This window comes from Toxorhynchites rutilus, chromosome 2 (assembly GCF_029784135.1).
Source record: "Toxorhynchites rutilus septentrionalis strain SRP chromosome 2, ASM2978413v1, whole genome shotgun sequence".
Lineage (NCBI taxonomy): Eukaryota > Metazoa > Arthropoda > Insecta > Diptera > Culicidae > Toxorhynchites > Toxorhynchites rutilus.
In genome coordinates, this window is record NC_073745.1 from 260,823,640 (window position 1) to 260,836,662 (window position 13,023).

The 13,023-nt window shown below is 33.0% G+C and overlaps 1 protein-coding gene across 4 annotated transcripts in view; it reads right to left on the reverse strand.

Annotated features, from left to right (window-relative positions):
• The window catches only part of LOC129764421 (uncharacterized), a 358,190-nt gene that overhangs the window by 312,335 nt on the left and 32,832 nt on the right, over window positions 1-13,023 (reverse strand). For all 4 annotated transcript variants that reach the window (XM_055763484.1, XM_055763485.1, XM_055763483.1 and 1 more), the window contains exon 2: window positions 7,372-8,081. In XM_055763484.1, coding sequence (XP_055619459.1) covers window positions 7,372-8,081 — 710 coding nt within the window. The remainder of the gene's footprint in view (window positions 1-7,371; window positions 8,082-13,023) is intronic.

Here is a 13,023-nt window from a genome sequence, read left to right on the forward strand (position 1 = left end):
GGACGTGTTGGAGTGGTACGAAGCCAACGGGGTCACCTTCGTGCCAAAGGAAATGAAACCGCCCAACGCGCCGGAGCTTCGCCCAATAGAGAAATATTGGGCGATTATGAAGCAGGCCCTCCGGAAGAACCCAAAAGTTGTCAAATCGGAGGCGGACTTCAAGAGAAAATGGGTTTCTGTTCAAAAAAAACTACAACCTGACGTTGTACAGAACCTTATGGACGGGGTAAAGAGGAAGGTGCGAGCATATGGGCTTGGGCTCGAAGTATGAATAAAAAGAAAATGCCAAAAGTTGTTTAATAGTTTTTATGTTACTGTCTAAAATTTTCAAAAGGATCGGTCTACTGGGCGAATTTCTACAGCGTTTTTTCTGTGATGCAATTTGATGTGACACACCCTTTACAACCCCTTAAAATTTTTTTTATTTGTTTGAGAATTAGTTCGTTCTTCCAAACCAGAAATGAGTACATGCAAGAAGCGTGACATAAAATTCTTGTATTTGAACCGATTTATTTGATATGGATAAAAAAATATAAATGGTGGGACAGTTATGAGTAGAATATCAACATGGGACAATTGAGCTTGATGTTGTTTTTTTTTAAAGCTGGGAATAATTTATAACTTTTTTTTGTGTGTTTTCCGGAAGACTAGGCATAAAAACATCGTTTTATAAAAAAAGTTAAAATTGTCAAAAAGTAACATGGGACAACTATGCGTAGAACGGCAGTACAATAATTATCATTTGAAACGGGGACTGACACTGATATCGTGCAAATGTTCTTGATGCGGGGTGAATGGAAAGCGTAGCAAGAACAATTCGGGGATCAACGTGTTAACGAGTTATAGGTAAATGATAAGCCTTGTCTCAAAAAAAATTATTTTGTATATAAACTCGAGACTAGGGCAATCGATTTCCACAAGCTTCTCTTAAGGCAAATTTGGCACCAATGAAATACTTCGCCATCACTCGGTACTAGATCCGTATTCAACTACAGTTCACCTACAGATGAGGAACAATTTAATGAATTAATAACAATATATTAAATTAATTGCATTTTAATTTTTGCATGTTGTGTAGGGTGACACGTTTCTGTGGGGTCCTACAGGTTTAAGGCTTTTCTTTGGTCTAATTGATTCAAGATGCCGCTGAATTACAAAAAGAGGATGGGCAGACAACGTTGAAAGAAGGAGGAGCTTGAAAGAGTAACGCAGACCATCAAGAACGGATTTTCTTTGACCAAGCATCGAAAGTGTTTGAAAATGCTCGAACAACAGTGAAAAAATCCATGCAGAATTCGAGATGGTTTCAATCCAATTTTTCTGGTCTGGAATATGGCCAAGACACCTGGTATCGATCCCAGAACACTGTTACCGATTGTAACATTATCCCAAAATACTTTACATAATATAAGTATGTTTTTTTTTCGATGAAACATACACTGGACCAAATCACCCCGCATCAGATTTCAATGTCCAAAAATCATCTCTTTTATTTTATGATATACAGGTCGGACTCAATTATAAATAATCACAATTTCACTTTCAACGTTAAATTTCGAATCCAATACATAATAGAATCTCAAAAAAGCTATTTTTCTATTAATGTTTGGCATTCATACATTAATGAAAAAAATGTTTTCTTGAGATTCGATTATGTATAGGATTTGAATATAATTGTTGAAAAAAAATGGTCGACTATATATAATCGAGCCCGACCTGTATTTGGTAATCTGAAGCTTGATATAACGGTTAAACATTATTGTTTGAGAGAAAACAAGTGTAGCTCAGTGTACATTGTGACATTTTTTATTTAGACCATATTGGTTTGGATATATTAGGCGATTTGCTTAGGTGGTCCAAATTCCCCCCATTTCTCCTAATTCTTCCTTCAGCTGCAGTCATCAATAGATTCAGAAATGGATAAGGCAGACATACATAGAGTTTCTTTTCGTTTTCAACTTTATCAATACATAATTGTCTTACCAGTAATTGTCGGTTTTTACATTTCTACAATACATTTTTTGTATATAGAATGAACACATAAAGATTGGATGTACATCATTTTAAAGCTTAAAACCCCTTCCGATTCTGTGGACTAACACTGTAGGGGAGCCGTGGATGTAGGTAGCCTTCCTTCGATATTTTCCGAAGTTCCAATTTCCCTCTCCAATAAACTCTCGTAGCCAATTTTTATTCAGGAATACATGTATTTTCTAACTAGCATTATATAACATTTATTTTTACACTAGTTTCAAATTCAGAAATACAATGTTCTAATTTTAAATGAGAAGCACGTGCGCTTCCACTGAAAGCCAGTCCGAAAGAGAAAAAATATGTTTGGTATTGGCAACCAGTTTTCCACGGGTATTGCCTACCGTGATTTTCGTATTCTCGTAATTTCTATTACCGGAAGTTATTGGTGCTCGGGGATCAATGTGTTGTGCTCCCGTGGCCGAGTGGTTAGCGTCATAACTAACATGCTTTAATTTGATTGCTATAACGATCCTGTAGGCCCTTTCAATGCATAGATATTGTTGTTTGAATGAAAAATATACCGTCATTGAAGACTAATTGATGAACATTCGTCTTTGATGATTAATTCGTCTCTGATGATTAATTGTTTAATAAATAAACGCAGTTTTTAAATTTCCAATAAATTCGGCACAAGGATTGTTGACACAAGTTATCAATAGAGAAGATTCAGAATGAGACTGGATGAAAAATGGTATCAAAACGAAGGATTTAAAAAGGGAGGCATTAAATCAGTTTATTTCGGGTTTAAATTTAGCCTGTGTACTCCAAACTGAAACTAGCTGAAACTGTGATTCTCTCTCTTTACTCACTCATTGAGATTTAGCGCACGTGAGCGACAATAGTGATAGTAGTGCTAAAACTTCAGCCATTGGGAGCACTGATCGGAATAGTTAAGTAGAACAAACCATTGTTTGAGTTAATTAAATCATTAGTTCGTCAAATAAAAAAGTATCGTGGTAATGTCACTTCGTGCAAATGAAGAAAAAAGGGCTCAAAGTGATCTCTATTCACAAATTGCAGTAATTTGTGGATTAGAGTACCGTCACAAATTCGGCAAACTTTGTTAAATTGGAAGGGTTTTGAAATAAAAATATACAAAAAAATTTCGCTCGTTGATCATATGATAAAGAAAATTTCGATTTTGGGTGGCTTCCATCATTTGTACAAAATTTCAATAAATTCGAAGGGGGTCGCGTCAAAATTTGCTGTTTGGCATAGAATTGCTCTTTATTAATATGTAACATTCATGGCATAACTTCTATGATGAATGATAATGGTTTTTGTGGGTCTCAAGAAAGTTATATATATATATATATATATATATATATATATATATATATATATATATATATATATATATATATACAGTCAACTCTCCCTAACTCGATTGATTTTCGCGTACATGTTTTTGTGCGTTATTACCTCAGATTTCAATTGCCCTTGAAAGTGAAGACGGAGTGTTCGTGTCTTCAAACAATTTCTTTTCAAGTATGGAAAACCACGATAAACCTTTCAAGCGAACAATCAAAACGTTAACCATTGCGCAAGGTTTGAGCATCATCGAGCAGGTCGAAAAATATGGACGGAAGGGGTCTGAAGCTGCAAATAATTTCAGTATTGCACAAAGTGCGGTATCATAACTACTCAAACTAAAGTAAAAATGGAATCGGAATGGAAAATTGTATCTAGACCAAAAGCATATAAGGTTGGTCAGAATCGAGAAGCTGGAGCGGTCAATAAATTTTTGTCTTGTCAAGCTAGACAAAATAATTTACCCCTCTTCTATTCTTCGGGATATGGCTTGAGAATTTGTCCAGAAACTGGGAATTCCTAACTTGAAAACACAACCAACATGGACGGGAGTGATATTCCGCTGGCATAATTAATGCGTCGTGAGCTTGCTGATGTCGACGGTAAAATACCGTTCGATTGCTCAATGTCTTTTAATAATTAGTTCAAAAAGGACCAAAACGTGATTTGCTGTGATCTGATGCCAGATACCGATATACTGGAAAGTGTTGAAAAACCTGAGAAAAACGCTGAAGATAGTAGTTCTATTGAGATGTTAATTCGAACGTTTAATCAAACCTGAAGAATATGTCCGGAATATTGAAATCAACTGAAAATGTTCCTGTGAAACTATTCGAACATTTCTTTGTGATTGAACAGTTCCTGCGTGCTCGTTACAATTCAGTTTGAGTAACATACTTAATCAATATTTTCTCTGTTAACCTAGTGCCTCATGCAAGTTGGACTCGATTATATATGATTCGATTATGTAAAATTTAGGACTCGATTGTATACCGTTTGAAAAAAAAAAATTTTTTTTATAATTCAAATATGAATAATTTCAAGAAAAAAAAACCTTTCAGCATTAAGGTGAAATTTAAGTGGCTTTTATAAGTACAGTGGGTTAAAAATCGCGATTTTTGAAGATTTTGATTGAATCTTCATCAGGAATTGTTTATATCGATATTGCAGCGAAATTAAGAGAGATAGAAGTTGGGCGTCAAAGAACAAATTGTAGAGGTTAGAGAGCTTTAATTTAATTGATAGAAACAATCAAGTTTAGTATGAATTTTTAGGATAAAATTAATAATTACAAATAAAAAAAAACTTTTAAATTTTCCACTTCAAAAATGTTTAATCCACTAATTAAGATGTTCCACTACTATATCCTGTACTAAATTTTCTCATCTTTCAAATGAAAGCAACAAAATCGGATTACGTAGCATACTTTTCAATGTAGAGTCAGTTTGAGCCAACAGAATCCGAAACAAAGAAAAAGTTCTATAAGTCTGTCATCGTTGAAATTCTAACATATGCGTAGAAGGATTTTTTTCGTGAAATATAACCGTCTATCACCTCGTGAAAGATTCTGGAAAAAAAAATTTTTTAATATGAGAAAGGTGTTTTTTCACTTTAAGGGAATTCATAAAATTCATACCATAATTGGGACGCTTACCCTGATATATGACAATTTGAGACATATATATATACAAATGCTATACAAATTAAACACAAATTTCTACATTACTCGGGAATGAATCAAGCAAATGAAACGAAATTTGGCATATGGAGGTTTTAGGATGCAATAAATGTTTCTATGGTGGTTGGACTCTCCATCCCCTCCACCCCTTAGGCTGCCTAACAAATGAAACACAAATTTCTGAATTACTCGAAGATTAATCAATCAAATGAAACCAAATTTGGCATGTGGAGGTTTTAGGGTGCAATAAATGTTTTTACGGTGGTTAGATACTCCTCCCCCCTCTCTTAGGGGGGGCTGCCATACAAAGGAAACTCAAATTTCTGCATTACTCGAGAATTAATCAAGCAAATGGAACCAAATTTTGCATGAGAAGGTTTTAGGGTGAAAAAAATGTTTCTATGATGGTTAGACTCTCCATCCCACTCTCTAAGGTGGGGCTGCCATGCCAATGAAACACAAATTTCTGCATTATTGGAGAATTAGTCAAACAAATGGAACCAAAATTTGCATGTGGTGGTTTTAGGTTGCAATAAATGATTCTATGGTGGTTATATGCTCCTCCCCCTCTCGCAGGTGGGACTGCCATAAAAACAAATTTCTGCATAACTAGAGAATTAATCAAGCAAATGAAACAGCCATAGAAATGAAACATACATTTCTGCATAATTCAAGAACTAATCGAGCAAACTGAACCAAATTTGACACGTGGAGGTTTAAGGGGGCAAGAAACATTTGTTCGAAACTGGAAATGGATTTTAATGTGATGAAACGCACTCCTATATCTTCTTCTATCTATACCAATAAATAAGTATCGCTGAATGTGTTGATAGCAGAACTCGAGGAAGGAATTGTCCGATTTAGGGCTGAAACATGTTATTTGCAAGTGGTTGAAAAATCTTGAACGAGAATTGTGTCTGAAAATAATCTGATATTATAATGATGAGTTTTATTGGAAATACTAGGAATTTCATAGTAAAAGGTAAATTCAACGGGGTCGATTAGAAGATCAATCAATGAACAGTTTTGCGATTGGACCATTGAACTTGCTCATAGTAAGAAAACGTGAATGTTTGAAGGTATTGATAACAAAAAACAAATTTTAGGCGGGACGAAGTTTGCGGGGTCAGCTAGTATAAATATAAAAATAGTCATAACTTTTTTTGGAAATCAATTGAAGTACTGAAATTAGCTGTCAATTAGTAGGCCCCGAATTTTTGGTAAGTGGGCATGGCTATTAGCCTAATGATTTGGATTCTGGCATTATTCGGTTACTTTAGATAAAAATCTTTTTTTTTCTAGATATTTGAAAAAAAAAAAGTTGAAATGTAGACGAACTTGTTGTTTATCCTAGAAATAGAACTGTAATAAGAAAAAAAGGAAAGGAACATGTTATAAATGAACTTTCAATATTAATTCTTAAGAAAAATCTGTAATAAAAATATTTGACAATAATAATACACTTTTTCTATAGCAAAAACATACAAATTTGAAAACTGATTTTTAATTTAATCCTCTTTTCACATAACAAATCGATTAACTTTATCAGACAGATAAAAATTAGAAATGTTATAATTTTTTGACAATTCTTTTTTATTATTTTTATACCTACACTTTTAGATGCAAGCTATATTTATGCATTCTACAATATCTATATGAATTCAGGAGCAAGGAGCAACATCAATACTTTTGAAAAATTGGAGAAACACGATTAAACATAGAAATTTTCAGTGATTTTTCAAAGGCTGTAACTTCACGTTAAATCAGCACTTGGATGTAAAACATACGCTGTTTTAAAGCTAAATGCTTCTAGTTTGTTACTAGTTACTTTGCATCTCGAAAAGGTGACTTTTCATTTAATCGTAAATACATTTATAGTGAAAGATCTTACCGAAACGTTTTATGAAACAAATGGAATAATTGACTCCACTTTTTGTTTGAGGGAGTTAGTAAATCATTGCGCTAATTTATATAAAACTTATATAAAACATAGAATAATAAATTTGCTGGAAAAAACGATTATGCTAGAAAATACAAATAAAATGATAAGTCCCAATTAATATGACCACCTACTATGAGCGCTCAAACGAATCACCCAAAGTAACACACCGTCTCTATCCCGGTGGGAAAATTTCAATTTCGCATCCAGTTCGATTAAATTAAATTACGATTCGACGCCATTTCCCGTGCAACCCTGGTGCTGGCACTGGCTTTCCCAATCGCAGTCAAACACCCTAAGCACGAGTCGAGTTAACCACGTGATGAAACGTGAAACTAGGTCATTCCACGCAGAACGTTCTCCCTCCCCGTATCGCAGGAGAATAGTTCAAATTCAACGGCTCATTTACCTGATAGTCGGAAAAGGTGCCTCCGATGCCGAACATCACATTAGAGTTGATCAGATCGTCTCCGCCACAGCAACCGTAAGCACTGGAATCAATCATCTCGCATGCAGCCAGTGGAATCGAATCCATGCTGAGTAAGCTGAAGGGCAGAAGAGGCGCTGGATCGGTTGGAACCAGGGGTGGGTGCGGGAGCTGATTGACACCGGATGCCGTTGAACGAAACTGCTTCCAGCCGAGCGAGGATATTGGCGGCAGCATCGGGAAAATCGCTGCCGGTGGAGCGACCGATGCTGCTGCTCCCGTTGGATAGCTGGCAGCAGCGTAAATATTATTACCACTCCAATAACCATTGGCATTCGGAACACTGGTGACCTGGTATGGGCTATAGTAGGGATAGCTGTATCGATTGCTGACTCCGCCAGCCTCGGGTGGAAAGTATTCCGCTTTGGTTCGCCGCTCGCTACGGTAGTCCCACTCGGAGAAGCTCCGCTTCATCACAGATGACCGGGGATGGCTGTTGTTGGTGAGTCTTCCCGGAGCCACCGAAGGGTCCAGCAGTGGCGATGGCCCATCATCGAGAGATGAATCCGAATCCGAGGCATTGTTATCGTACGGGGTCCAGAGCATCGAGGAAAGTGCTTCCTCCACATCCGGCGGTTTGCGGAATGAACGTGACTGGTTCATTTTTGCTGCTGGTGATGCTGCAGATCGATCTGTGGAGGGGATAATGCATAGGATTATCAGGTTAGCTATTTGTGCATATGTTATTTAAAGTACATACAATTGCGTGCGTTTCATTTGGTAACTAAATGATAAATCTTTTCTGAATACTGAGTCAATTTTTGTACGATAAAAAAAAAATATATATATATATATATATATATATATATATATATATATATATATATATATATCAAAGATGAACAGATATTTAATCCCAATGTTTAGATATTTTATTTTTTAAAATATCCAGCTTCAGAACATAATATAAATATGTTCTAGCGTTTATTGGATCTCAACACCTCGCTGTTACATGATTGGGATAACGAAGAAGATTGGCATTCCACCAATAAACAAGAATTTTAGAAGATTTTTGTAATATCATATTTTTAATTTAGCTGAAACTTTGCCAGCTCGTTCGGCACTATGTACGATGCCATTTTACGGAATATCTCCAAAACTATATTTTTTAAAAATATAAATATATTTTCAACACAATAAAGCCCATATTGTCTCCAAGAACTGGTAGAAATTTGATCCTGGGCAAATGAAAAATGATTTTACGGTAAAATTTGCGCTTTTCTACGAAAATTTATAGCTCAAAAACTGTAATACCTACAAAATTCTCGTCAAAGGGTGAAATGAAGGGTATTGTTTAAATTTTTATAAAAAATACCAATACTTTTTTTTTTTCAAATTACACTAAAAAAAGTTATTTCAAAAGTTGCAATTAATTTTTCTCAAAAACTTTTTTTTAAATTCTCAAAAGAGTTATATGAATAGACCTTACAATTTCCAACAAGTCACTTCGGAAGGTAGGACGGCACCTTTACAGGGAAAACGTTTTCTAACATTAACTTTTTCCTGTTTCCTTTGAAAAATTACAACTAACCCCAATTTTGTTTGAAGTCCAGATAGAGATGTAGTGTATTCGACAAAGGTTTAGATCATATTAACTTTTGTCGCAAACGTCAACTTTCTATCTTTTATGGTTTCTGGAATATATGGCATTTGTTGTATGGAGACTCCTAAAAAAATAATGTTTTCTCGTAAAATTTTTGTTTGTGAATTCTCACGTTTGACATGTTCTTGACGTGTTTCCAAATAGAAACAAGTTTGCAAAATATGTGAATCGCGATAATCTACACACTAAAATGTTACGATTCAAACATTCAAACATAGTATTTTTTCATAGAAAACATGAAAAAGTTATTGTGAGGAAAAGTTTTTCCCTGTAGCAGTGCCATTATTCGGATGTATGGATGATTTATTGGTAATGGTATGGGCAATTTTTTCACATTTTTTCTGAAATAAAAATAAATATATTTCTCAGGAGAAAGAATTTTAATTTTAAAAATAGTGTTTCTTCAATGAGTTGTTTTCAAGTTGTTTGATATTTTTTCAACGAAAAAAATTTTTTTTTCCTGCATTTCATTTTTCAACCAACATTTTGTTGTTCTTATATTTTTTGAGTGAGTTTTTTTTGTTCAAAATTTGAGTTTTCTTCAATACTTCTTCGAAAAATCTTAACTCAAAAACTATAAGACCCACAACATATCGATTAAAAAAAATGTAGCAAATTATGTAAGCTTTGAATCAAAAATATCGAGCAAACTGGAAAAAAGTCACCAAAACAAAATTATTTTGAAAGTTGAAATTATTTTTTTCTCAAAACCCTGTTTTTTTTTAAATTTTGATTATCGCGATTGATATATTCTGCTATTTATTTTTCGATATATTCTGCAAACGTGTTTCCACGTCAAGAACATGTCAAACGCGAGAATTTACACCCAAAAATTTTACGAGTAAAACTTTTTTCAGGAGGATGAACAAAATTAGGATTATTTGTATATTTTTCAAAGAAAACATGAAAAAGTTGTTGTTAGAAAAAATGTTTCTCTGGAAAAGTGCCCATCTTCCAATGTGTGGGTTACATATCGGAAATTGTAAGTCGTTTTTAAGAAAAATAAATTTCACATTTTAGCTTTTTTTCTTGTAATTTATTAAAAAAAAATATTTTAAAATTTCAAAATAAAAATAATTTCCTTCATTTCACCCTTCGACAGGAATTTTATAGCCTACTCCACTTTTATCTCGAATTTCCGACTTCCAACATAAAAAACTCCTGGCAGAAAGATGCCAGCATTAAACAATGTGTATGTATGTTAGATGAAAATATTCTAAAGACGTTCTAGTGGAGATGAACATTGAAAATAATGAATAATTTGAAAAGAGAATCCGTGAAGCCCGTCTAAAGGCGGGCTTGGGCTGTGAGGGTTAAGTTAGAAATATTTGTGGAAATTTGCTATAACATATAATTTTCAAATGCTATAACAAATTCATTTTTCATATGACCAGGTTCAAACTACTAGCAGTTCTTAGAGACAATATGGAATTTATTGTTACAAAAATTTTGATTTTTTTAAAATGTAGTTTTGAAAATATACTTTATTTTTAATTTTTTTCTGTCAAAAAAAAGTTTTTTTTGTAAGTGTGTACTTTTTTGAGAACAAAATTATAATATTTTTTGCCTTAAAACACAATTTCTAACAAATAAGCCGATTTGGAGTTATAGCCGAACTTCATGCCAACTCGTCTAAGAAGATGGCAGCACCATTTCTGATAGCAGTGAAACGTTGTGGGTGTAAATACATGGGTCTTTGAAGCAAATTTGCATACTTGAAATATTCAAAAAAGAATTAGATTACTTTTTGAAAAGAGCCAACCAACTTTCCTTGTTTTTTTTACAAAAAATTCAAAAACCTGTAAAAGTTTGGCCAAAAGATGAAATGCAAGAAATTGTTCATAAAAATAAAAAAAACAAAAAAAAATTTCAATGAAAGTTTTTTCAATTTTTTTCAATATTTTTAATGAATACCTAAATGATTTCCTACATTCCATTTTTTAACCAACATTTTGTAGAACTCATAGTTTTTAAATTGAGTTTATTCGAAAAAAGTTGAAAAATACTCAAAATTTCAAAAAATGTGTTACGTACAATCTATCAGACCTACAAAAATTTAGCCAAAGAATAAAATGTAGGAAACTATTTATGTTTTCTTAAAAACCACGAAATAGATTTTGGAAAAAATTTTTTGAAAATTAAAATTCATTTTTCTCGAAAACATGTTTTTGTTGATATTCTGAAAAAAAATATATATGAATAGCCCATACAATTTTACTCGTATGCACTTTTACAGGGATAATGTTCTTCGAACAACAACTTTTTTTTAAATATTTAATTCATAACATTTTCATGTATAAATTATCGCGATTTACTTGCGCTGGTAACTTTTTACTATGCAGAAACAAGTCAAGAACATGTCAAACACGAGAATCTACACACAATAATGTTACGAGTGTAACATTATTTTTTTCATACACAAATCCCTTATATTCCAAAAATTAGAAAAGATACTAAGTTGATGTCTTCGACAAATGTTCATATTTCAATAAAGTCTTAAATTTGTTGAATACACTATATCGCTATCTTGATTATAAACAAACTTGAGGATTAGTTGTAATTTTTTCAAAGAAAATTTCAAAAAGTTGTCATTGGAAAAACGTTTTCCCTATAAAAGTGCCTATCTTCCGATGTGTGGAAGAATTGCTTGAAATTGTAAGGGCTCTTCATATAATTTTTTGAGAATTTTAAAAAATACATTTTTGAGAAAAATGAATTTTCATTTTTAAAATATTTTTTTTCAACGATATTTGTTTAATTTTTTTTTGTATTTTTATGATAATTTTAACAATTTATAACATATCATCTTTTGACCTCAATTTTGCAGTTGTTATAGTTTTTAAATTGTAATATTTTGTAAAAAATCAAGAATTTTTTTTGACCCTTTTCAAAAACTAATCTAATTATTATATTTAATATTTCAAGTATGCAAAGTTGCTTAAAAAACCCATATGTCTACACCTACAACGTTTCATTACTATCTGAGATGGTGCTGCCAACGGCCAGTCGAGTTGGCATGACATTCGCCTATAGTTATTTTTCTGAAATAATACCATTATTTCGCAAGCCCTTCTCAAAAATTATTCGGGATCGTATTTAAAAAATTAGTACCGTAAAATGGCATCATACCTAGTGCTGAAAAAGTTGTCGAAGCTTAAGCTGAATCAAAAATATGAAATTGAGTGATACCGTGTTGATTTGTTGAATTCCTCAGTGGACATTACACAAAGAAGAAAAAAAAGATTACCAAACAACTTTTGAATTTTGCAACATGAAAATACACTGCGGTCATCAAGTGTTGATTACATGTTCGTATTCGACAGTTTTTGTTCGATCGAGTCAAGAAAAAAAACCAAAACAGGGAATTGGTGTTTACACCCGAAATAAGAGGGTTCTGATCGAAATACGTAAATTCTAGTACCAGAATTAAAAAAAACGACCGAACGCTGAATTTTCTCAATGATTTTTGGATACTGTACATGGTGGTATAGCAATTGTTTTTGGAATACCGAATGAAAGCCCCAAAATATATAATTGTTCCGATTGATGTGGAAACAAATATGAATTGTGCCACTAAAACTGAACATTTACATTTACAAATATCGTAACAATCTACGGAATGAAAGCAGTTGTAAAGTAGATTTACTCTTATCGTGAGATAAAGCTTACTAAAAATAAAGAAATCAATCCCGATATGAGCGATGAGAGTTCGACATGAGTCGTAATGAAAGGATAAATTGATAACTTTTATATAATTTTATGAAAAATGTATTTTTTTTATTTTAAAATTCAATTTGAATATTTCCACCCTTCCCAACAAGTTGTTTTTATTTGGGAACACATTCAATGAAAAATTCTGCGGGAAACATGAATAAATGCAAATGAAAATAAAAAATCGAAAATACAATCAAGTAGATGAATCTCTTATTTAAACCGCTATCATCGCATGCCCGAGGCGGAACTGAACCCAG